Source organism: Macrobrachium nipponense, chromosome 15 (assembly GCF_015104395.2).
Source record: "Macrobrachium nipponense isolate FS-2020 chromosome 15, ASM1510439v2, whole genome shotgun sequence".
In the NCBI taxonomy this organism is placed as follows: Eukaryota; Metazoa; Arthropoda; class Malacostraca; order Decapoda; family Palaemonidae; genus Macrobrachium; species Macrobrachium nipponense.
Window position 1 is genome coordinate 55085994 of NC_087208.1, and position 27899 is coordinate 55113892.

A 27899-nucleotide genomic window follows, 5' to 3' on the forward strand; every position below is an offset into this window, starting at 1 on the left:
ACGCTTGTAGAGATTCTTCTCTATTTTTCGAAAAATAGAGAAGAATCTATACATGAGCAACGCAGCTGAAGTATCCATTACTTTTAATAAAGTATGCATGAGAGTGTGTCTGCTTCCTAAGTACAATAATAATAATAATAATAAAACACATGTAGTATCACCATTCCTTTACGCATTGCCTTCAGAAAGTGAAGGAAAACTATGGAGATATCTACCCAAGCTATGGTGCTTTACATAAAATAATAATAACAATAAATATGTAAAACTTCCTTGATCCAAGTACAAATACCAAAATACGACATATCTACATTACAAGGTCATTCAGTAATAGGCCTAAAATTATTACACTACACTAGTTGATCAATGTAATGTACATAAAGTGTTTTGTGTGATCACAGTGCTAAAGTTTACTATTTTATGTAACTTTTTTTATAAGTCAAGAACGTCCTTTCTATGCGGAAGTCAAGGAGAAAAGATGTTGATGGAAAAAAGAGTGGGCATGAATGTTACAGGCATTAAACTACTGAAATATTTCCTTTATCATGATAATGAATTATTTATTTGTTTGTGTAATCTAGTATCACAACAGCTATAGTCACTAGTACTAGAAGTATCAAGTTTCTGGTTACAGATAATTTGGACGAAAAGGAAATAAAAACACAAATAAACTCCGGGTTACGTTCAAAGAAACATTCACTCATTCAAATCATGCTTTATAAATAACATCACACTTTGCATTAGAAAGGAGTTTCAGTTTTACCTGTAAGTTCTAAAAATTGCATCATGAAATTCACAGCTTCCATTTTCGATTATATCCATAATTGATCTTACCTCACACGAATCTCTTTTGCCTTCCTTGTACCCAGCACAGAAGAATTCACTCTTGATGGTCTTCATGTGGCCTGCCTCTAGGAACCATTTCTGACACTGGTTGTTCTTGATGATTGGCACTTGTACTTCATTCAGCTGAGTAGGCACTGGGCCACCTGTCATGTGGAAATGCATAAAAAAAAGTATAGATATGTGCCGTAGTACATAACAAGTACGCCTCCAGATCGCAGCACACGAATTTGCCTAATGATCAAAATATATATGAGGGAGTGAATGAATGGCAGTATAGATACATGTCACAGTAAGTAAGTAGGACCAGGAATATTCCACATAAAAACGGCTGCCAAAACAATCAAAATTCCATATCAAAATGAATGAATTCTCCAAATAATATGCATATTCACAGGGTGGTAAATGAAAGTGATTAAAGTTTATACAATTGGTTTTCACATATTTTTTTGAATAGCGTGAATATGTAACAAATTAAAGTTACTATATATATTATATGCTTAGAAGAGAACGTTTTCTTACCATATGAAAGTCGACCCCACCCAGTGACGTAACCAATCATGCCGGTGTAGTCTTCGTCCCCGTGGGGCATGCAGATGGGCACGATGTGTTCGTCGAACGTTACCGGACGCTCCATCTCCAAGAGCGCCAAATCGTTGTCAAACGTCTTGGCCACATAGCCCTTGTGAACAATCACTCGCTTCACGTTCCTCTGCACCGTCTTCTTCGGCTCGTAGTCGTCAGAGAGATCCCATTCGCCCAGGACCACTATGAGTGATGCCAGGAATCTGTGAAAGAAACCTTATTTCTGTTAATTCTATAATAATGGTTGTCATGGCGCTGGACAGTGCCATGTGCGTGAGTCGTATTTTCAGGTAATTTGTCACACTGTAGAATAGTACTGATTTTGGCTCTCTCTCTCTCTCTCTCTCTCTCTCTCTCTCTCTCTCTCGTATCATCTTCTCTTCTCTAAAATTAGCTAGTGATCCAAATGTCTGTGAAATTTCTCTCTCTCTCTCTCTCTCTCTCTCTCTCTCTCTCTCTCTCTCCAAAATTTAGCTAGTAAATAAAAATGTCTAGTGAAATTTCTCTCTCTCTCTCTCTCTCTCTCTCTCTCTCTCTCTCTCTCTCTCTCTCTCTCTCAAACTAGCTGGTGATCCAAATGTCTAGTGAACTCTCTCTAAGAAATGAAGGGAGATTAACGAATGAAAAAAAAGGAAATATGCAACATATTAGCAGAAAGATATGAGAGAATGTACCCTTAGAATTGATAATGAAGATAATGATACAGAAATAAGGGATGAAAATAGTGAATATTTATCAGACATAGATATTAATGAAGCCGATATGTGCAGGCTATTAATGAAATTAAAAATGGATCAGCAGCTGGACCAGATGGTGTATCTGCCATGTTGTTAAAGAAAGTAGTTCATTCTATCGCAAAGCCGCTTGCAATATTATTAAGGCAAAGTGTAGATACAGGCAAGATTTATGATGAGCATAAATTAGCATATATTACCCCTACTTTCAAAAGTGGATCAAGACTAGAGGCAAGTAATTATAGGCCTGTGAGTCTAACATCACATATTATGAAAGTGTATGAAAGGTAATGAAGAAAAATATTATGAAACATTTAATAATAAAATAATTTGTTTAATATAGGACAACATGGTTTCGTACCCGGAAAAAGTACACAAACCCAACTGTTAGTCCACTGTGAGAACATATATAAAAATATGATAAATGGAAAAGAAACAGATGTGGTTTATCTAGACTTTGCAAAAGCTTTTGACAAGGTAGACCATAATATGTTAGCAAAGAAAATTAGAAAACATAATATAGTGGACAAAGTAGGAAGATGGATAAAAGAATTTTTACACAACAGAAAACAGATAGTTATTGCAAACGATGAGAAATAGGATGAAGCTAGGGTAATATCCGGTGTGTCACAAGGTATGGTGTTAGCTGCATTGCTCTCTGTTATTATGATTGCAGACATAGACAGTAATGTTAAGGACTCTGTAGTGAGCAGTTTTGCCGATGACACAAGAATAAGTAGAGAAATTACTTGTGATGAAGATAGGAACTCGCTACAAAGAGACCTTAACAAAGTATATGAATGGGCAGAGGTAAATAGGATGGTATTTAACTCTGATAAATTTGAATCAATAAATTATGGAGGCAGAGAAGGAAAGCTATATGCATATAGGGGACCTAATAACGAGACAATCACTAATAAGGAAGCAGTTAAAGACCTTGGTGTGATGTTGAATAGGAACATGTTATGCAATGATCAAATAGCAATTTTGTTAGCAAAATGCAAAGCAAAAATGGGAATGTTGTTACGACACTTCAAAACAAGAAAAGCTGAACACATGATTATGCTTTATAAATCGTATGTACGTAGTCCACTTGAATATTGCAATATGATATGGTACCCACACTACCAAAAGGATATTGCACAAATAGAGAGTGGTGTACAAAGGTCCTTTACAGCTAGAATAGAAGACGTTAAGGATCTTGACTACTGGGAAAAACTACAATTTTTAAAATTACATAGTCTAGAAAGGAGAAGAGAACTCTACATGATAATACAGGCATGGAAACAGAAGGAATTGCCGAAAGCAACATGGAGCTAAAAATATCAGAAGGAGCAAGCAGAGGTAGATTAATAGTGCCCAAAACTATACCAGGAAAAATAAGGAAAGCACACAGGACATTAATCCACTACGCACCAGCATCAACAATGCAGCGTCTATTCAATGCGTTGCCAGCTCATCTGAAGAATATATCAGGAGTGAGCGTAGACGTGTTTAAGAATAAGGTCGACAGAAATCTAAGCTGCATCCCAGACCATCCAAGATTGGAAGATGCAAAATATACCGGAAGATGCATTAGCAATTCTCTGGTAGACATTAGAGGTGCTTCACACTGAGGGACCTGGGCCAACCCGAACAAGATGTAAGGTCTGTAAGGTAAGGTCTCTCTCTCTTCTAAAACTAGCTGGTGATACAAATGTCTAGTGAACTCTCTCTCTCTCTCTCTCTCTCACACACACACACAGCACATGCCTCACGTAACAGACAGGAGAACAGCATACATAAACACCGAACTAGCAACTCACCCTGGCTGGCAATGAGCGGCAGTCAAGACGTATTTCTTGTTGAGCAAGACACCCCCACACTTATTCTTCGTGAAGATCCCTAACCAGGTGGACTCTTTGATGAGGGCTTGCCAGGGCCACTCGGCAAAATCAGACTTCTCCCCATTGACAATCCTGCCCTCCCTGGCCAGGGGCCGAACGCCACAAGCTGAAACAGGGATTGAAATGGTACTAACTTCTTGAAATGAAGGTGGACTCGGTAGGCCTAAGCCTACTGAAAGATGTGTGGAGGGTGGTTTTAATATATATACTGTATGTACTACCATCAGGATCGAACCCAGGTTTTTTAGTATGTGTATACTAACATCAAGATCGAACCTAGGTCATTGAACTGAAAGGCAAAGGTGCCACTAACTGAACCACACAAGTCCAGGTACACAAGCCTTAGGTACAGTAGCACTTATACCAATTTTCCAACTTTGTTTATCAATTAAAAAAACCTGAGTTCGATCCCGTTGTGAGACAGATATTTATCTCTGTCCCACACGAGATTAGGTATTGATTATATCTAATGTATATCCTACTATTCACCGTGCTTATAGGTTCCATGGTGACTGGAGGTTCAACACTTCAACAAATGACAATTCATTCACCATTTTATTTGCAGAAAATGAATCATTTTGAAATGAAGCTCATCAACAGATAAGATTCTGAATTCAATGAAATGTATGAAATATAATTTGTTTGTTTTATTTTCTCGCGAGGAAACGTCTCACGTGAACATACCAACACCATGACTTTAGACGCAAGGAAGACGCCCACACCTGTCAAACACCTGTCAAACACCACAACTCCGCCCTTACTTGTTTTAAAATCCCACACTCTGGTCGTCGTGGAGGGGGTCGTAGTAGGGGAAGTAGTCGTTGTCGTACTAGTCGTCGTAGCGGTAGTCGTCGCTCCCTTGGTAGGGGCAGAGGTCAGGACCGGCAGATTTATGCGATTGGTCACGGGATTGGGGGAGGGTCTGCTGGTGGGCTTCGGCCTCGGAGCTTTGGTCGAGGTCGAGGTCAGCTCGGGTGGCACAGGGTAGACAATGTCCTCCCCAGGAACGAAGTTGGTCAGGTTGAAAAGCTGCAATGGACGGTTTAATAATAATAATAATAATAATAATAACTGTCGAGCCATCCAATCACGGTTTTTGCTGGATCAGAAGTAATTTAACCTCTCCTATCGTGACGTGGGTGGCGCTTTGGGATTCTCGTTACTCTACCTTCGAAATGGTCTAAAATTCTTCGGAGTAAAAGCCCCAAAGAAAAATATATAAACAATAATATAATCATTAACTGTACAACTCGCTGGAAATCCTGTTTTATTGCAGGACTTTTGTTGATATTAAATTAACAAATTGATATCAAATGAAAGTCTGGACTCTTTTTAATATATCTGCTTACATCAATCTTCATCTTTCGACCAAAAAAAGGGGATCTATCTTTGTAATGACTCAACATACAGTACTGCAAGATGGAAATCTATACCTATGAATCGCATAAAAACATAAATAAGCATATATACAATCATTAAAAGGATCATAAATTGTCTTATAAAGAGTCATGATTTCTGAATAACATGTGAAGCATATATTCAAGTGGATGAATTGTGTATGTCTGTAATACGATGTTCTAATACAAAGCTCATCAAGTATGTCAAAAAAGGAGAGAGAGAGAGAGAGAGAGAGAGAGAGAGAGAGAGAGAGAGAGAGAGAGAGAGAGCGAGAGAGAGAGAGAGAGAGAGAGAGAGAAGAGAGAGCTTCTTGTCACTTCTCGTTACGTGATTCTCACCTGAGCTAAGAGGTTGAAATCAATGGGTGGGGAAATGGGTTTTTCTGTTGTTGTTGTTGTTGTCGTTGTCGTTGTTGTCGTCGTCGTCGTAGTCGATGTCGATGTTGCCGTCACGGGATCTTCGGGTGGAGACGAATTGATGAAGTCTACGATGAACTGGTCAATGGGGGATATGGGTTGCTCAGTCGTTGGCTCTGTGGTAGTCCTTGGAGTCGTGGTCGTCGTCGTCCCTCTAGAGACCGGTGGCTGTGCTCCAGGTCGTCTGGTGGTGTTAGTCGTCGGTTTCCTGGTGGTCGTACTTGTAGATTTGGTGGCACTAGTAGTACTAGTACTACTAGCAGTGCTTTGGTCATTTCCAGTTGCGCTGCTGCCATCTTGAACGTCGTGAGAAACAGCGTGGATAGGATAAGTCGATGTCGCCCAAGGCTTAGCAGTTGTGTTACGCTGCTTAATGAGAACCTCCCCGGCTATGTCCTGCAGGATGTCGCCTGGGATAATTGGCGTCAGATCCGACTCCAATCCAGAGATACTGGTTTCAGTCGACAAGGTCGTGATTTTTGAAGGTGCCCGAGTAGGCGTAGGAGTAGTCGAGAGCTTAAGAGTCTGTAAAGTGTGAATTGGCCTGCGTGTTGTTGTCCACACCATAAGTAGCGAGTCATTCGAGTCATCTGACACTGCAGTGTCACTTGGTTTGGGTCTGGTTGGTCTAGCCGTAGTCCAGAATGCGAGGGGGTCATTTAAATCCGGTTTATCGGTGACAGCAGCATTTTGTGATGGCGGGCGAGTCGTTGGCACCGTCTGAGGTTTTATGCTCATGATTGGCACCTGGGGTGACACGGTCCAGAAGAGCAAAGGGTCGATGTCCTCTGGGGCAGGTCTCTCAGAGGTCGGTTTTGGAGTCGAAGTCAAGAGAGATAAGACGGATTCTGGCGGTCTTGCATTTATGATAGAAGGCTGGGGAGATAGCGTCCAAATCAATATTGGTTCCGTGGCTGGCTTATCAGCGGAAACTGTGGTTGCGTCTATTGATGCTGTGTCTGGCAGATTCTGGGTTGTGGTTTCTTGTGGGCTGGTAGTCGTCAAGGTAGTCGTTACTGTAGTCATTTCTGTCGTTTGTACATTACCTTCCTCTGTCTGAAATATTTCGGGCAACATGTCTAACGTAGTAGTTTTATACGGCGTGCGGGTTGTGTAATCGTCGATCTCATTGTTAGATATGTACGAAGCGTCGGTAGTTTCAGAAAGGTAATTGACATCTGAAGTGTCTGGAATCTGAGTTTCATCCGGCTTGCTGAAAATCGAGTGAGAAAAGTCCTCGATCCACTGCAAAGACGCAGGAGTTGTCGTTTTCGAAAACTTCTGTTTGACGGGCTTCTTCGCAGTGAACGGTCTCACGTACGGTCTGTGGGACGTCGGTTTAGGCTCAAAGTAAAGTTCGTCTTTATCAGACACGTCTGTCAACGGTCCCGGGTTTTCGGTGTTTTCGTACACGAGGAGTGGGTCCGTCACGTCGTATTTGGAGATTTCGTAAGTGGCAAAACCGTCCTGCCCGTCGGGCAGAGTCATCAACACGGTTTTTTCAGTGTTGTCAGGCAGTTCCTCCAAGTCTCCATTTTCCTTAGTGGCGCTCTCGACAACGGTGAACGTTATCATGCCACCGTTAGCCAGAACGTCAGGGATACCAGTCTCACTCTCACCGTTGAATTTGGACACCGGTTCAGTAGATGGAGCATCGGCTACCGTTGTTGAAGGGTTTTCTGTCGTGCTGGGAGTTCCTGCTGAACTTAAATGATTGATATCAACTGATGCTTCAGTTGCAAGCGTCAATCCCTGAGTGGTTGTCTTTGACAGATGCCCAGAATGACCTGATACCCCTTCCTCTAATGCTTCCTGACCAGGGGCACTGACGGCGATGATACCCGGCACAATTCTCTCCCCGTTGAAGCTACCCAGCTCATTGCCCGCATCCAACGTGCTCGGAAGTTTATCTATAGCGTCGCCAACTACAGAGTCTTCCCCTACGCCACTACCCCCGTTACTAAGTGAATCCTCTGGCGTTCTATCCAAAGGCACTAATAAACTAGTCTCAGCCTCCAGTTCCACGTTCTGTAACGGGAGGAGGTTTCCGTCCAACGAAGCTGACGATGATGATGATGATGGCACTTTTGAAGCTGTGAGTTTTACTCCTCCTCCTACTCCTTCTCCTTCTCCTCCTCCACCCGGTAAGTCACAGCAGGCTCCGAAGAGGAACCCGTCGATGCAGGTGCCTACGACGTGACCGCCCCTCTGGTAGCACTCGAAGTTGAACATGCATATGCCCGGCTCCCCAGCCGGCCCTTTGCACACGCTGGGCTCAATCTTCAGTTTTCGTTGGGTCGAGAACGATCCTGGAAAAGGAAACATGATTCAGTTTAGGATTTGACTTCATTAATGATGTCTCTGTAACATTGATCAGTTTCATACAACTGTAAGACTTGACAAATTATACAGATGTCCATAAAGTCCCAGTACCATTACAACTATCTATCGCTTGTAATGGTACTGGGACTTTATGGACACCCTGTATGTATATGCTGATATTATATATGTATATATATATATTTATATTATATATATATATATATAGATATATATATATCTATATATATATATATATATAATCTTATAATATATATAGTTATGTGAGGATATCATTTATTTCATACATTGAAACACATTTGTAAATAATATATACATTGTCAGGTAATTGATATTAACAATGTATTTATCATCTGAAGACATTTCATACATTATAAGACTTTCATAAATTATATACTACATACCCATGAAAGGATATTGCGAGATAAAGGGACTTGCTGTTTATAGCTCTTAACAAAAACACAAATGGACAAAAATGACTGATGAGACATCTATTTCTTTTTTTTACGATATAAACCGGAAATGGACACTAAAAGTAAAAATAGTATTTAAAAAAAGGAGTTTTTCTTATAACAGCAAGTATCAGTTCTGAGGATGACCTGTTAATAAGACGATTCAGTTATTAGCTGTAATTTTTCTAAAACTTTGAATTTTTATTTTTTTTTAGCTAGTTTGGTTTCTCGAGATATTCACGCAGCAAATATTTAATATCATATTTCAAGTCACTGACAGAAATAATCTATTCAGAGAGAGAATAAACCACTAAGTGCAACAAAAAGCAAGGAATTATACTATATATTGGAAGGTTTGCTAGAAGAAAAACTATAAACAGTGGGTGGATTCCTCCAATACATGGTACAAATTTCCCAATTAGTAACCTTAAGAGAATCTAGCGAAGGCTGGGAATTTTAACGTGTATTATGCATACATACATATACATACTAATTTTTTTTTTTTTGTGCATGAGAATTCAAAATCCCAAATTAACATTTCTCGTGCGAGACTAGGAAATAAAAACTGGAAGTCTGCCGATGGTTTACACGCTAATTACTCCACCCATCTAAATACACTGAACTCGCGTTCAGTGAAAACGTGCACACGGATCTTTGACACGTAAATTCGAAAGTGAACATCATTTTCAGCTCGGCCTAATAAACCGAGCAGTGATCTTCGTGCATATTTGAAGCTGATAATAACGCCGCTGCTCTGTCATTGACCTCAATTACGGCCGAAGTATCAGAGCGGCGAGAAACAACACTATTCAATCACTCTTCCTCCTCCGAGATAATCACTTCATTCTGCGATGTGGAATGAGGGTTAATTCCACTTCTCAAGGTCGCCCTGCGCATGTGCGGGAGGGAGGGGGAGAACTTGGGCGGGAGCTTCTTCTTGGCGGGCGCGCCTTCCACTACTTCCGCACTTTGAAATCGTGCGGGAGAAAATAGGCCAACCAAACGAAAGTGACGACTGGAAGCTGATTTCTCTTAATAACATCACGATGCAGGTCGCTTCGCACGAAGCATTACAACAGCCACTGCGTGTGTGTGTGTGTTTCTGATGCTGCATCGTAGTATATTCCTTTTCCCGATACAATGGGGTCACAATACGCCTTGAAATAAGACCGTATATGCTTTCACTGCAACTCACCATACAGTCAAACTAGATTTTAACAGTCGTATGATCCTGCATCGTATTCAGATACATGATATCACAATACGCCTTGAAACTGAAATATAAGACCGTAGTTGTGCTTTCACTGAAAGCCACCGCACAGTCTTAGATTCTAACAGTCGTATGATGCTGCATCGTATTCCCGATATATTTGGGTCACAGTTCGACTGAATGCTTTACTGTAATTACTGAAGCTCACTATACAGTCGAACGTAGATTTTAACACCTGTAACGGTCTGTGATTTCAGTCCTAGACTACGGTAAACTATAGGAGTAACTTTTAAAACTCCCATAAACTCCTTCTCTGTTGTAATGATCTCCCTTGACCAGTCAACCAGAATGTGTACAATGGTCCAGAAGGCAGAACCTACGTAACAAGAAGAGAGCCTGGGAAAGGGACGGGGGTAGGGGAGAGGTGATTTATACGAGACACAATATGGCGCAACTTTGATAAACGCTTTTTTATTATTTTTATTTTTTACCAGTACTTCAATTATGGTTGTATAACGGATACGCCATTTAGAAAGACACTAACTATGAAAACCGTATGGTATGTAATTTACGGAGTTGAATGAAAGATATATTGAAATACGATAAACTGTGCACTTAAGGAAATATTCGCCCAAAGCTTAACAGATCTGAAACTGGCACAGAATCACAAAAATGCAGCGAAAGAAAACTGATTATTTGAGAGCACTTGCATGACTAATAAGCAAGAAGATGGATATGATAGACAGAAAACGAAGGCGAGGCATAAAAGTAGAAGGGAGAAGTAAACCTTTTGATAACCCAAGACCCCTAATTAATTGCCTAATATGGTTCCATACCCACTCTGCCAAAGTCCGCTAGCAAACATCTCTCAGTAACAGCGGCACCTGACTCTTAAAGGCCATGACCAGAATTTTCCCGATTGGACGAAAGCGCAAAAAATCCCAGCGTCTTACAAAGGGCCTGTACAACCCAAAACGAATTTCAATTTACCGTTCGGAATGCGAAGGTACGAACTCAAATCGGATGCAGGTCGAGAATTGGACAACACCGATCGCTTCTGAGTGCAATCGACGAGACTAGATGTTTCTGTCAGGACGCATGCGCAGATTTCTGATATTTAGGTGATCGTGGCACGTTGCTGTTGACATTATGTACATGTGTGTGCATAAGAGGCTATGTATACCTATGCAGCATCAAAGAATGAATACAGATAGGGTTACGCATATGTATGTGTACGTGCGAGTCTATGTATAACTATACAAGCACATTTATGAATAAAATTAAATTTAAACGCTTGTTTAGTTGTACGAGTATGTAAAGATCTGCATATCTTATAACTTCCACAAGGCTATGAAAGCTCACTGGGAATTATAAGATATATATAAGTTACTTATCACTGGATTCGAACCAAACCACTGCAGTTATGAGAGCCAGCAGTGACCTTATTCATTGCGTCTTCAAAAGGAAAATGAATGATTTCTCCTTCACGAAAACCAGAGTTATTGAAAGCGGGTAGAGCGAAAATTCAACTGAAAGTATCATCAAATCTATAATCGGGTGACTTTTAGATGGGGGGAGTGAGAATAACGAAAAAGGCATTATTAGTAAATGGGAATATATTAATATGAATGAAACTTATAAACGAAAGATTAAGCTTGGTTATCACAGAGAGAGAGAGAGAGAGAGAGATGCTTCGCTTCATTTGATGGGCCACGAAATCGCGCACGATTTCAATAATTTTACAGTTAGAATAATCGTCATTCGAAAAAGAACGAATCCAAATTTTGGATTAATAATTTTTTGGGTCATTTCGAGAAGCCACAGTCGTGTGATTTTGAGGAACCAAATTGAAATTTCTTTTTTAAATACGTAACTGAAAGGTACTATAAAGGTATTTCAGATTGTTCTTCACGTGTGTTTTGTTTTAGAAGACAGTAACGTTGAATAGATTTCTATACATGAATATTAGACGTTAAATGTTAAACATGAAAAGAGAGAGAGAAAGAGAATTTTCTGGTAAGGGGGTTAATATATATGTATGTACATATATATTATATATATATATATATATATCCATATATATTTTATAGAAATATATATATAGTATAATATTCATATTTTAATACTTTATTTCTAAACTTATTATACACATATTTATATAATATACATATACATATATTTTTATAAATTTCTTTATATATAAATATCTATATATATATATATACTCTATATACACACACATTTATATAAATACATATACTACATATATGTATAAATATATGTGCATATATATATATATATATATATATATTTTTTTTTTTTTTTTTTTTTGGGGGGGGGGAATATTTTGTTCTTGCAAGTCATTGTCTACTAACAAACAGGGGGGGCCCATTATTTTCAAAAAATGCGTCTCATATGCAGGTCCCGTTAAGGCATCTATAGTCATCTGGGGCCGAACAAGTAGCTTAAAAGAAAAAAAAAACAGTAGTTGAAAACATCCGTAAATAAATATTTGAATGCGATAATTGCCCATTAACTCTCGCAGCCATTCGAGTTTTGGTTCATTAGGGGAGTACCGTAAACGCTTTTGTTAAACGTGAACTTCAAAAGAACGATGCGCTCTTTTTTTCTTTCTTTTTTTGTCGTAAGGAAAAACTGACTGGATGGGTTAAACGATACAGTTATGCAAGCTTGCTGCATCTTTGGTATGTACACGTGAGTATGTATGTGAATGTATGTATGTACGTGTGTATATATATATATATATATATATATATATATATATATATATATATATAGATATAGTATATATATATATATATATATGTGTATATATATATATATATATATATATATATATATATTATAAAATGTATATGTAAATATACATATGAACATTATTTGTATATGCAAATATATATAATACAATACATATAAAATATATGCATACCCACTTATACGTCATATATATATATATATATATATATATATATATATATATGTATGTATATATATATACATATATATATAATATATATATACATATATATATATATATATATATATATATATATATATATATATATATATGCATGCAACGTTCACCTATGGAAAAAACAAGACACCAAGCACTTTAATAATCAGTAAGAATTTCAGATTTTAAGAATACGAACCCTTGCAAAAGTACATTCTTCTCTCTCTCTCTCTCTCTCTCTCTCTCTCTCTCTCTCTCTCTCTCTCTCTCTCTCTGTCTTTTGAGTGGTTATATACACTGGACAAGAAATAATGGATGGAAACTAGAACTGAAGAGATACAACACACCCCAGTGTGGGAACTTCTTTACATGCAAGATACGTGACAGGTGGAATAAACTGCCACCAGAAGTTGTAAACAGCAAAAGTGTGGAAGATTTGAAAAGAAAGCTAGACAAAATCATTAGGGCACTGTGAATGCACAGTAAAACCTGCTCCTACAGATAAGTGAGCACAAGATGTTTCCTCAGATGGACTAACAAGTCTTTGAGACATCCTAATCATTGTAACTCCTTGTAAAATAAGTGAAGTGCCGAGAGATCGTTAGATAGAGCGTCACATAACAGAATTACGAAGGAAAACGAGCTGGAAAAGTTTGATCTTATAACAAAAATTCATCGAGAGTCATTGGAAACAGACAAATACTCGGTATTTTTCTAAGCACGCTAAGTTTAAAATTATAAACTAAGCAAATAATTCAATTATTAGCACAATATACAAGCGGTGTTAAAAAAAATACAGATTTTCTCATAGATACCAAACCAACTTCCGTCACTTGTAGTAAAGAATTAGGGACGACAAACCTTAATCTAGTAAAAGAACAGAATACAGAATTAAGGCCAAAGGCCAAGCGCTGGGACCTATGAGGTCATTCGGCGATGAAGGGGAAAATCGACAATAAAAGGAGGTTTGAAAAGTGTAACAGGAGGAAAACCTCAAAGCAGTTGCTCTCTGAAACAGTTGATTGAGAGCGTGGAACGTCAGATGGAAGGAAGAAAATATGAGCGGAGGTATAGTAAAAGGAATGGAAGGGGTTATAGCTAGGGGCCGAAGGGACGCTGCAAAAACCCTTACGTAATGCCTACAGTGTTCCACGTGTTTTGCACTAAAGGCACTAACCCCCTACGAGGTTTCCCAGACAGGTTAACTTTCTTTTGGGTAACACCGAAGATCGAGATACACCGTAGGGGTGGTGGTGCACTGTAGGCATTCCTTAAGGTTCTATGCAGCGTCCCTACGGTCCCTAGCTGCAACCCCTTTCATTCCTTTTACTGTACCTACACTCATATTCTTTCTTCTATCTGATTTTCCACCCTCTATAGCAATTGTTTCAAAGTACAACTGCGAGGTTTTCCTCCTGTTACACCATTCAAACCTTTTTTACTGTCAATTTCCATGTAAGGGCTGAATGACCTCATGGGTCCTAGCGCTGGTCCTTCAGCCTAAATTCTATGTTCCAATTCCATGCCAAGGATCGACAGGAGAGAGCAGGATCTTCATACCTCTCTCTCTCTCTCTCTCTCTCTGCATCTTTCAAGTTACACCTCGAAAGGAAAAATGCATTCGATAAGGTCTCCCCTTCCACTGCCTTCCCACCGATGAATTTCACCCTCATTGCTTCACCTACTTTCTGCACAAACAAACAAACGTACTGACAAACAAACACACGAGCGTCTCGGAAAAGACCTCAAGAAGAGAGAGAGGGTCTTGGTGTCTCGGAATTTACCCACAAGGACCACGCTAATGCTTAGGTTTGTGTTTTCGTTACAGTCACGTAGAGGGTTATCTACTCGTATGTAATCTATACTTAAAACTGAAAAGTAAACTTCTCCATTTTCTATACTTCTATCTAGCAATCACACTAGATTAAACTTATAGACTTCTTAAAAACAGCACGGTAGAGCATAATGATCGATGATACTTTCGTACACAATGACAATTTTTGAAATTAATATCGTGTACGAAAGTACCCTAGCATTATACTGAAACGTGCTGTTTTTAAGAATACTATAACTTAAAATAATACAATTACTAGATATATAGATAGATAGGTAGATAGACATTGAAGGGAAATAATTATTAGGCAATTATCAAAGGAACTCGACTAGCGAGAGAGAGAGAGAGAAAGAGAGCATAATTTCTCTTACGATCTCCGGCACGATTTCGGAAACTGCACTCTGGCCCTGTGCCGTCTTCACCCGGAAGTGGCCCATCCCAGGTCCCCCCCTCCCCCACCTCTCTCTCTCTCTCTCTCTCTCTCTCTCTCTCTCTCTCTCTCTCTCTCTCTCTCTCTCTTTGTATCTTTAGCAAAAATGAAAGACTAATCCATAGTTTCAGCTTTCAACGTTGCTTTGACAGATAAGAATATGCTCTCACGTTTTCCTTCAAACGCACATACACACACATACACACGAATGTAGATCCACTCATACATACATACATATATACTATACATGCTTAAAAAATCGCAGTAGATGCACGTGACTATTAGTCTCATAAGGTTATGTATCAAAGATAGTAAATTTTGTTTTAATGGGGAATTTTTTGTACAAAAGTTTGGCATGGCTATGGGTAATCCCTTATCTCCTGTCCCTCGCAATATTTACTTGGAATTTTTTGAGACAAAACTCTTACCAAGAATTTTGCCCCAAAAAGTTATTTGGTTTAGATATGTGGATGATATCTTCTGTATTTAGCCAGTTCATGAAAATCTCCAGGAATTCCTTAATAATCTCAATAATTTAGTCCCTTATATAAAATTTACTGTAGAGGAAGAAAGAAATTGTAATTTGAATTTTCTTGATGTAACTGTCCATAGAAATGATATAAATTTCACCTTTTCAGTCTTTCGAAAATCAACTAACATTGCCTCTTATGTTCATTACTACTCCAATCACCATCAATATGTTAAATTCTCTGTTTTTTCTGGGATGTTCCTAAGGGCTTTACGTGTCTGTAGCCCCCAGTCTATTGACGCTGAAATTAAAACTATTTATGATATTGCATTGAAACTTAAATACCCAAGGACTTTTGTAGATGTGGCATGGAAAAGAGCTAGAAAAACATTTTATTCAACTAATGACAAACTTGAATTTAGTAAGAATAACATTCTAAAATTACCCTATGATGAAAGGTTTTTAGATATTCCTAGAATTTTAAAGCTTCTTAACATAAATGTTGTTTTCAGTAATATTAATGTCAGGAGTTTAGTAATCAAAAATTCTCCTAAAGATCTTCCAGGCTGCATATATGAAATTCCTTGCAAAGAGTGTGATAAAGTCTATTACGGACTGACCGGTAAATCTCTTTCACAACGTCTCAAACAGCATCAATATTCTGTGAGAACTGGGCAAATATCGAATGCATTATTCGTACATATGAGAGATTTAGACCATCCTAATAACTGGACTCAAGCAAGAGCCTTAATCCCATGTAATGACACAGTTAAAAGGAATATCATTGAATCTTGTTTCATCAAGTCAAACAATAGAAATGTTCTAAATTTAAGTCTTGGTTTATTTAAACTTGATGCTTTCATAATGAAGAAAGTTGTAGATAAATATAAGCAACAAAATTAATATATTCAGTTTTTACATGTTTTGGACTGCAAAGATACTTTGTAATTTCGGTTATGGTCAATCTGTTTAGGTTTGTGACCGTGTGATATCCGATAATCCTGGATATTCTCTTTTAATTTTTACCCTTTTGACAATTAACCATCTGGTATTCTTGATCTTGTTTTGTACCTGAGACCTTTCTCTCCAATTGTACTTCATTAGCTCCTTGACAATGTCTGAGTAAAGACGAAAGCGCTTGGATTTCTGACTGTCATTTTCCCGTGGGATTCGCTTATATACTATACATATATGAAGAACGGAATAAGTATAGTATTTTTTACTTGACGCGCGTATTCCTTGTGCCTTCACCACAATTTTACCAAAAATATAAACATTTTCAAAGCATAATTCAAGACAATAATAATCTCTCAAGTAGAATAATTACAGGTATTTTTTCATGCGCCCGAGGAATTTGACCTGACCTGTGACAATGTACTCTCTCTCTCTCTCTCTCTCTCTCTTCTCTCTCTCTCTCTCTCTCTCCTCTCCGGCAAGGCTTTGTTAAACGAGTGCTGTATTTTAAATTTCTCTCTCTCTCTCTCTCTCTCTCTCTCTCTCTCTCTCTCTCTCTCTGGGAAGGCTTTTTTAACGAGTGCTGTACTTTAAATCTAATTTCTCTCACAAGCCAGATCTACAAAAATAAATAAATAAATACAGAAAACATCCAAGAAAAGCAACAATAACTAACTCGGATATAAAAAATAAAAAAAAAAACAATTACATTACAGACATAATCTAACTCATTAACAACAGCTGGGCATTTATACTTTCGCGACAAACGGGGACAATTTGACATATATTTCCGCATGAGAGAGAGAGAGAGAGAGAGAGAGAGAGAGAGATCCCCAAGGTTAAGGAACGTCATTATCCACGAAAGCTCGTGAGCGCGCTGGAACGCCAGCACGCGCAGCGAGGGAAGATCGGGAAGTGAATAGTATACCATACGTTCTCATTTCAATCCCAATACGGGATGTCACCCGTTGGCTGATGAGACGCCATTAAGCTGTAATGGAAGGGTGTAGAAGTGGTTGCCAACGATCCCACTTCCTTTGCGGAGGGGGTAAAAAAGTAATGGTTTTGAATCGTGTATATAATTTTAAAGCGCTCGCATGACCGATGTCATTTGTGCATGAGGAATAAAAAGCAGAGTGGCGTCGTTTTACTTAATTTGCGAGACTGAGGCTTCGTTTATGATAATTTTAATGTCGCATGAGTTTTCAAGTAACGTACGTTATATATATATATTATATATATATATATATATATATATATAAAATATATATATATATATATATATATATATATATACATATATCTATTATATATATATATTTATATATATATATTATTTATTATATAATATAGATGGATGTCTATATATATGTATATTTATTTATATTATATAATTTTGCCCTATATATAAAAAAGCCCCAAAAATAACACATACAACAATAACCCAAAAAATAACACATACAACGATAACAGCACAAAAAAATAACACATACAACGACGATAACAGCCCAAAAAATAACACATACAACGACAATAACAGCCCAAAAAATAACATACTTTCACACACACGCGCGCGACCTAGAACCACAAACCAATTTAAAACTTAAAAAAAAAAAAATCGACCTGTTACTCAACAACAAAAACGTCTGAATAAAGACATAAAAATAACTCCAATATCAGAAATAACAAGTCGAAAATCACTCCAATAACAGAGCTAAAAGTCGAAAATCACTCCAATAACAGAAATATCCGTCGAAAATAACTCCAATGATAGAAATAAGTAGAAAATAACTCCAATAACAGAAATATCAGTCGAAAATAACTCCAATGACAGAAATTACGGTCGAAAATAACTCCAATAACGGAAATAAGTCGAAAATAACTCCAATGACAGAAATAACAAGTCGAAAATAACTCCAATAACAAAAATAACAAGTCGAAAATAACTCCAATAACAGAAATAACAAGTCGAAAATCATTCAGATAACAGAAATAACAAGTCGAAAAAAACTCCAATAACAGAAATAACAAGTAAAAAATAACTCCAATAACAGAAATATCAGTCGAAAATAACTCCAATAACAGAAATAACAGCACGGGTTGTAATGGAACCTTCGCTAGCATCAGATGTGTGTTATAGTATTATTGGTTCACTTAAGGTAGATTCTAGGGTGAGCTCTATGCCTACGAGACGTTTGTCTGGCAGCCGCTGATTGGCCGGGAGCTGCCTATACCTCCCGGTACTAGCCAATCAGCTGTCGCTAAACAAACGTCTCGTAAGCCTAGGGCTCGCCCAAGAATCTACCTTAAGTGAACCAGCTATAGTGATAGCAGCTATTCAGAAAGAGTAGCTGTCTGGTACTGAACGAGAGAGAGAGAGAGAGTGAGTTCCCAACCAGCAAAAATAAACGTAAACAACTCATGGCAGCTGACCGTAAACAAAGTACTTTAAAAGCACACAAGCAGTTTGTTTTATTTTATTATTATTTTTTTTGCTTTTATTGGGGGTTGTTAATTCATGATGATGTAGTCTTCTCTCTCTTTTTTTATTTGCTATTTCATGTTGATGTTTTTTTTGCTTGTTAATTCATGCTGCTGTCTTCTCCTTTTTTTGCCTTTTTTTGGTTTGTTAATTCATGATGATGTTGTCTTCACTCTCTCTCTTTTTTTTTTTTTTTTTAATTCATGATGGATGTTTGTCTTCTCAATTTTCTGTTTTTTTTTTTTTGCTTTTTTTTTGCTTGCTAATGCATGATGATGTCCTCTCTAAAAAAAACAAAGAGAGAGAGAGAGAGAGATTAATGAATGTCTGATATTTTAAATTTCGAACGACAGCAACTGGAAAAAAAAAAAAAAAAAAAAAAAAAAAAAAAAAACAGAGCCCACTAAACACAGAAACACAGAAAGGTGTGTAAATCTGTTTACCGCAGGGCCCTGGTCATTAGGAAACTGGCCCCCCCCCCCCGAAGCGCTGTGACAAGTAGAACCAGGATATAAGGAGCTGTGATAAGAAAAGATATGGTCCCATGACGCCTCAGGATATTCCTAGTTTAGATAAAAAGGTTTTTTTATACTTTCTCCTGTCTGGCTGGCGAATGTGAAAGGTCACTTCAAGCAGGGTAACATATACATAAAATCTGAAGTTTTCTCTTAGAATCTCTCAGAATTTAGTCTGTGGTTGGTATATTCCATAAAATAAACATACATAAAACATATATGATTCAAGTTGAATATCAAATCTAGGCCAGTGGCCAAGCACTGGGACCCGAGGTCATTCAGCGCTGAAATGGAAATTGACAGTGAAAGGTTTGATAGGTGAAACAGGAGGAAAATCTCGCAGTTGCACCACGAATCAAGTGTTAGGAGAGGGTGGAAATAAGATGAAGAAAGATAATATGAAAGGAGGTACAGTAAAAGGAACGAAAGGGGTTGTTGCAGCTAGGCGCCGAAGGCACGCTGCAAAGAACCTTAAGTAATGCCTACAGTGTACCGCATGAGGTCCACTGACGGAACTAACCCCCCTACGGTTCATATATGATTTACAATGTATAATGTATTTGTTACAACGGTACACAATAAATCATCAGGTTACTTACTGTAAATAATCAGCACGCTAATTCTGAGAAGGAATTCGTCTAAATAGCTCAAAATATATATATACGTTCTTATTCTTCCACATCCTTGCAAAACACAACGAAATACCAAGAGTTTATATACTTTGACGCAAGGTCTATAGACCTTTTTTGACGTATCTGACCCAACCCTGAACCACTTTTAAGGAAAAGAAAACACGAATAATTATAATTTGTGGTCACTCGATTCATCAAAATACTCCTACAACAGCTTATTACCCTCATCAAGCATATCCAAGTCGAACTATAAGCCTCACACAAAGGGAAGAAAAATGTGAGCGTCATAAACACGAAGCATCTCTCTCAATATAAGTTCTGCCTCCCTCCCGCAACCACAAGTTCTGCTTCGTTAACCGAAGAGCGGAAAAAGCCGAGCTGCAATTAACCTACTTAAGGGCTTTAATTACTTTCCTTTCGTCATCTGCGTTTTTCGAGAATGGAATGCCTGCTATGCAGATTCGTCATCATCGTGGATGCGCTGGGAGAAACCTCTCGATATGCGGCTTTTTTATATATATATTCTCGAATGGTTTTCGATAAAGGAATTCAGTGGACTCCCAAACATGAAATCGCCTGGCGAAGCATAGACTCAACGAAGAGAAATCAAGAGATAAACAGTTACTTTAGCCATCTTCTCTCAGCTCCTCCTTGTGGTACCCTCAAAGAGGTCGTGAGAAACTCGATATTAGCACACGGAGTGAAAGTTGTTTATTCTTTTTTTTTTTTTTACGTACACAGTTCGTTATTTATGTTGTTTGGTGTCGTGAGCGAATGGCATTGTCATCTCGGGGTAGGAGGAGAGGTCATAGAAAACGGAGAGATGGTGTCGCGTCTTGGTAAAGGGTAACTAATGCCTTTTGTTGGACTTCCACGATTATACTACTTTCTCTCCATTCGTCGCGGGGTCAGCTTTCTTTCTGTAGGCGGCTGTAATTGTTTGTGCTGGAAAGATTGCTCCGTGATAATTCGTCTTGACATCTAAGCTGGAGGTTTCGAACACTTCTCTTATCTGATCAATTTCATTTCCATGACAATGGAGGCGTTTAACTTTCACTTCCAGATGCATTTCCATGAATGTATAATTGACCCTGGTACTACGTGTCTTGAAAAATAGGTATCTACTTAATGTAGGTCAAATTTACGAACACGACAACTGCAAATCTAAACCTTCATAAACGTAAACAAAGCATTTCCACCATTTTCTTAACATAAATGTCGTAGCTATTTTACTGTAAGGTTTAAATTAGAGGTATAACCTCGTCGAAGCAGAAGCTCCAAAATAAACAAATAAACTGTTGTTTACCACAAACACGGCCACGAAGACACTTACTTCTTCCTTCGTTACATTACAGCGATCTCAGTCGCTACAGAGTTGAGAGCATTTGATACGAGTTGCCAAATGTTATTTATGGTTGATGATTCTTGAAAATAAAGGGAACATTTTTAAATGTTTGTGAATGAACAATTAAGAATTTTTGTTATACACAGAAGTGGACCTTGAGGGCAACACGACTTTAATGTCTTAAGAATAAGAAAATAAATTACATTGAATAAATAAAAATAAATCAATTCATTAAATAAGCCAAATTTTGTTGTAAAACTTCAAAGAACCCCAGGGTTTAAATATCTTATATAGTTATGACTGACACTACTGTCATTTTTTCTCGAAGAATACATGCGAAAAAAGGAATTTGGCCAAACGTGTACTTCTTGAATAAGAAATGAAGGCTTAGGTCTATTTAATTTTTTTTCCTTATTACACAATACAAACATTGAATTCACAGTAGGGCAAAGGAGGTTTAACTTTGCTCATTTCATAAAAATTAACAAAAAATAGAGAGACCTTACCTTACAGACCTTACAGTTTGTTCGGGTTGCCCCAGGTCCCTCAGTGTGAGGCACCTCTAATGTCTACCAGAGAATTACTAATGCATCTTCCGGTATATTTTGCATCTTCCAATCGTGGATGGTCTGGGATGCAGCTTAGATACCTGTCGACCTTATTTCTTAAACACATCTACGCTCACTCCTGTTATATTCCTCAGATGAGCTGGGCAACGCCATTGAATAGACGCTGCATTATCGATGCTAATGCGTAGTGGAGGATTAATGTCCTGTGTGCTTTCCTATTTTCCATGGTATATTTTTGGGCACTATTAATCTACAACTGCTTGCTCTTTCTGATATTTTTAGTTCCATGATGTTTTCTGCTATTCCTTCTATCTGTTTCCATGCCTGAATTATCATGTAGCGTCTCTTCTCCTTTCTAGACTATATAATTTTAAAGGTTGTAGTCTTTCCCAGTAGTCAAGGTCCTTAACTTCTTCTATTCTAGCTGTAAAGGACCTTTGTACATTCTCTATCTGTGCAATATCCTTTCGATAGTGTGGGTACCATATCATATTGCAATATTCAAGCGGACTACGAACATATGTTTTTATAAAGCATAATCATGTGTTCAAGCTTTTCTTGTTTTAAAGTGCCGTAACAACATTCCCATTTTTGCTTTACATTTTGCCAATAGAATTGGTATTGATCATTGCATAAACATGTTGTTCCTAATTCATCATCACACCAAGGTCTTTAACTGCTTCCTTATTGTGATTGTCTCATTATTAGGTCCCCTATATGCATATAGCTTTCCTTCTCTTCTCTGTCTCCATAATTTATTGATTCAAATTTATCAGAGTTAAATACCATCCTATTTACCTCTGCCCAATCATATACTTTGTTAAGGTCTCTTTGTAGAGCGTTCCTATCTTCATCACAAGTAATTTCTCTACTTATTCTTGTGTCATCAGCGAAATACTCACTACCGAATCCTTAACATTACTGTCTATTGTCTTCAATCATATAATAACAAACAGTATTGCAGCTAACACCGTACCTTGTGGCACACCGGATATACCTTGGCTTCATCCGACTTCTCATCGTTGCAATAACTATCTGTTCTGTTGTGTAAAAATTCTTTTAACCATCTTCCTACTTTATCCACGAATATTTGTTTTTCTAATTTCTTCGCTAATATATTATGGTCTACCTTGTCAAAAGCTTTTGCAAAGTCTAGATAAACCACATCTGTTCTTTTCCGCCTTTCATATTTTTGAATATGTTCTCACGGTGGACTAACAGTTGGGTTTGTGTACTTTTGTTTTCCGGGTACGAAACCGATGTTGTCCTATATTAAACAAAGTATTTTTTATTAAATGTTTCATAATATTTTTCTTCACTACCCTTTTTTCATTACTTTCCATAATATGTGATGTTAGACTCACAGGCCTATAATTACTTGCCTCTAGTCTTGATCCACTTTTGAAAGTAGGGCGGGTAATATATGCTAATTTGTGCTCATCATAAATCTTGCCTGTATCTACACTTTGTCTTAATAATATTGCAAGTGGCTTTGCGATAGAATGAACTACTTTCTTTAACAAAATAGCAGGAACTCCATCAGGCCCTGCTGCAGCTCCATTTTTAATTTCATTAATTGCCTGCACAATATCAGCTTCATAATATATATGTCAGCTAAATATTCACTATTTTCGTCCTTACTTCTATATCATTATCTTCATTATCTATTTTCTAGGGGTGAACAAATTCTTCCTCTATATCGTTCTGCAAATATGTTGCAAATTTCCTTTTTTTCATTCGTTAATCTCCTTCAATTCTTAGAGGGCCTATTTCTATTCTTCTTTTATTCATCTTTTTCGCGCATGAGTATAATAGTTTGGGGGTTTTGCTTGATATTTATTAGGGTTTTTTTCTTCCAAGTCCCGTTTTCATTTTCTTTTGATTGTATAATCTTTTGTTCTGCATTTCAATCTTACTGTTAGTTTCTATATAACTTTCCATGCATTTTTTTCTTTTGCAAGACCTTTTTTCCACTTTCTGATTTTCTGGAACAAGATCCTTCTGTCTCTTGGTATGCATGGACTGATGTTTACTCTTCTTCTTCGGTATATATTTATCCACTATTTTCTCTAAAATATATAATATCTCCGTATTTAACCTTATGTCATCACTTACGAAAATGTTATCCCAATCTTTGTTTAATTCTTCATTTATTTCTGACCATTCTATATTTTTACTGTAGAAGTTGTATTTTCCATATCCATACCCACTTTTTCATTTCTTGCTTATCTCTGTTTTCACTTGCTTTGGAATGGACTGTTAATTCTATGACATTATGGTCTGAAATACTCGCATTATAAACTATTATTTCTTTAACATAATCATCTCGTTCACAAATACTAGGTCTAAAGTATTTTTCCTTTCTTGTTGGCAGGTGATTTATTTGTTGAATGTTGTATTCTAGTAGCATATCTAATAGCTTTTCGAATTGCCTCTTATCTTCTGCACTACGATTACTCTCTTTTTTATATGTATAAGTACAACCACAATCTCCTATTCGTTCTTTCCAGTCTACAAAAGGAGTTGAAGTCTCCAGATAGGAGAATAGTCCAGTCCTTGTGATTTCTACATATATCATCCAATTTTTTCTATTATTAAGTCAAAACTCTTTAGTATTAGGAGGTCTATATATTACTAGTTCATTAATTTTCAGATTCAAATTCTACCGCTATTAGTTCACATTCTGAGTTACTATTATTTCTCATATATTTTTCCTTGGTTTTTTGTCTTTCCCATATATTGCGGTTCCCCCTTGATTCCTGTTTTTTCTATCTGATCTATAAGTTTGGAACCCAAAACCCTTTTATTTGATCATCATTCCCAGTCTCTTGGGAAAAAAACTAACAGGTTTCACTTATATTCATTATATCTATTTTCTTTTCAATTTGGGTTAGTTCTTCTTTAAGTACTCCATTTTTATTTTTGAGTTACTCGTAACTAAAACCTGCGCATTCATCACTATGATGGTTTGCGTGTTTTCTCCTTCATTTAATATTGGTAATAATAAGGATTTTCCCAATGTCTCTTTCCTGTTCTGGTATGTTGTTCTTTTCATTCCAGAAATTCTGACATTAAAAAATCCAACTTTCCATAATATTTGATCTTCCTTCATCATAATTATTCATTTTGTGTCTGAATCTGCAATTTTCTCGGTATCTGCAATATCCTCGGTTGCATAATAAATACAGTTAGTTATACTCTTGAGTAGAATCTTGGAGCTGTGCTTTGAAAGGAAATTTTTTGCTGACATCTCTGCATATTTCATTGATGGTTCTTGCTTTTTTTCTTTTACTTGATATTGCTTTATTCCTCTCTTTATTTGTTATTTCTTATTTTGGATTTTATTACTGATTGATATTTATTTGATTATGATTCATGGCTACAGGGTGCATATATTTACATTTTTTGTCGAACTTACATCCTTTTCCTTCTTTAGGTTTTGCATATTTTGGACTGCAATTTGCAGATCTCTGCAATCATCCTCATAGCCATCTAGGTATGCACATTTACCATATATTTCATAGTTGTGACATACCTTAGGATGTTTGTAGTAACATCTTTCTCCAAATCTGCAATTCCCTCTTTCCAAAAGGTTGCAGACTTTGTCTTTTTTGTCTATTTTTTCCTCTTCCCCGTCATTGTGTAGATCTGGGTAGGGCCTCTTCGGGATTTTCTTTTGTTTGTCATATCGTAATTTATTTCTTCGTAAGTATGCTGCTTTATTGCCTCATATGAAGTATCAATGAGTATCTCTGCATCCATACTTTTATCTTGTTCTTGTTTTCTTATTTTTTTTCTGTCATTTCAGTTTTGTTTTACTTCTCTTCCATTTTCCTTCTTCTCCTTCTCTTCCTCTTCTTCTTCATCCTCAACTATTTGTACATTCAATCTTGATTTAATAACATTGTCTATCCATGATAGACATGTTGAGCAAAATATTCTTGATCTTTTCATCTTTTTTTCTCATATCTTGCATTACCTCAGCACATTGTGGATGGGTTGGAATGTTTTATGCAGCACATTTTCTGATTAGGTTTTGTGGATTAACTATGATATACCACACCTTACACAGTTTGCAAATGCTTTTGGGCATTCTTTCTTTTTCCTAATGCATCAATTAGGATATTCACAAGGTTCACCTTATTCATTTTCTTTGTCGGAATATGTTGGTTTATGTATATTTTCTTTATGAGTCTCTTGACCACTTGGATTTTATTTGGAACTTCTTCAATTATTTTCAAGATGTTTTCAGTTGAAGGATTATATCCTTCTAATATATATATCTATGAATGCTTTGTATCTTTTTGGTTAGGACTGTTGCTGATCTCATAGATGAGAACTGCCTGTTCCCTTCATGCTACCTCATCGTATTGCGAATCTGCCAAGCAGGCTAAATTTCGCATTTCTTCCCGCAGTTGGAACTTACTGCCATCTTGTTCTGATTTACAGTATTACACTTGATAAACTAACTTAGAAGACGCTTTATCCTACTATTTTCCACACTAATCTTATCACCGATAGTTCACGAACACTTCTAGATATTTCTCAAATTCTAGACGTATGTTAAACTTGTGATATCTGTTGATTAATCTGACTTCGCGCGGGAACGAAACAAGATGGCTACTACGAGAGAGAGAGAGAGAGAGAGAGAGAGAGAGAGACTTTATCATCGCTCGTGAGAGCAAAGGGTTACCTTTGCCCATTTCATAAAAATCATAAAAGAGAAATTTTTTTAGTCGAATACAGATTAACCAAAGCAGAATCCTTCTCAGACAAAATACGATACATTAGCGAGCCTCTAAGTAGAGAGAGAAAGAGAGAGAGAGAGAGAGAGAGAGAGAGAGAGAGAGAGAGAGAGAATGTTACCCCAGAACCTTCCTGTTAAGCTGGTATCACACTAGTCATTTCTTGCTCGTGGTTTTGGCCAGCATCCAGCCCGATGCTCGCGAGCAAAAGTGTTGTATCGTCACACTAGGAACTCGTGGTTTCGAGGAGCCGTAGGAAAAAGTAAACAAAACTGATCAGCTGATATCATCATGGCGCCCAGAAATTGTCGGACTGTTGCAAAAATGCGCTGCAGTGGTTTATTTCTCGGAAACTTACGTGAATGCAAGAGTAACAAAAAAACGTTTGTGGGTTCAAGAGTGGTCTCAGGAGAGTACGTCTTATCAGCAGCAGCCATCTTGTTTGTTTACACTATGCTGTGGCTCGCGGCTCGTGCTGGTTGCTTCCCGTCCTGCTGGGAAGCTAGAATCTCGAGCTAAAAGAACTCACGGTTTTTCATTCTCTCGGCAGCAACGGCTCGCTGCTCGAGAAAAAAATGCCTAGTGTGAGGCCAGCTTAACTGGACCCTTGGAGGAGGAAGTTTGCGCTATTTTTACACCAGCTCGAAGAGGTCCGTAAACATTTTATTTTTGAAACGACTTTCCACACCAAAGTGGGATTTCATTCTTTCCCATTTAGCTGTTATCAATTATAGTTTCATACCTAAGGTATTCTCTCTCTCTCTCTCTCTCTCTCTCACGTTCCGGGAAAGGATTCTTGTTTACCGTCCTACAATTGATTGGCGGTGCGTGGAGACGTGGGAGAACAGGTGGTTTCCTTTAACCTATCCCCCTTCTCTCTGCCTAATCCCCCCCTCCCCCTTTCCCCTCCCCCCCCTCCCCTCCCCCACCCTTCCAACACCCCCATCCATACCCCACTCCCACCGGGGACTCTGCTTTCATGTATCATCCGTTAAACGGTACTCCGAAGACTTAGGAAGGATAATGTTTATACGCTAAGGGGCATCTCTCTCTCTCTCTCTCTCTCTCTCTCTCTCTCTCTCTCTCTCT

General features: G+C 37.6%; 1 protein-coding gene across 2 annotated transcripts in view; it reads right to left on the reverse strand.

The window, feature by feature from the left end:
• LOC135194948 (serine protease filzig-like) overlaps nt 1-27899 on the reverse strand; it is a 150462-nt gene that overhangs the window by 863 nt on the left and 121700 nt on the right. For both annotated transcript variants that reach the window (XM_064221175.1, XM_064221174.1), the window contains 5 exons: nt 5782-8168; nt 4807-5074; nt 3965-4151; nt 1363-1628; nt 832-986 (listed from right to left, as the gene is read on the reverse strand). In XM_064221175.1, the coding sequence (XP_064077245.1) occupies nt 832-986; nt 1363-1628; nt 3965-4151; nt 4807-5074; nt 5782-8168 (3263 nt within the window). The remainder of the gene's footprint in view (nt 1-831; nt 987-1362; nt 1629-3964; nt 4152-4806; nt 5075-5781; nt 8169-27899) is intronic.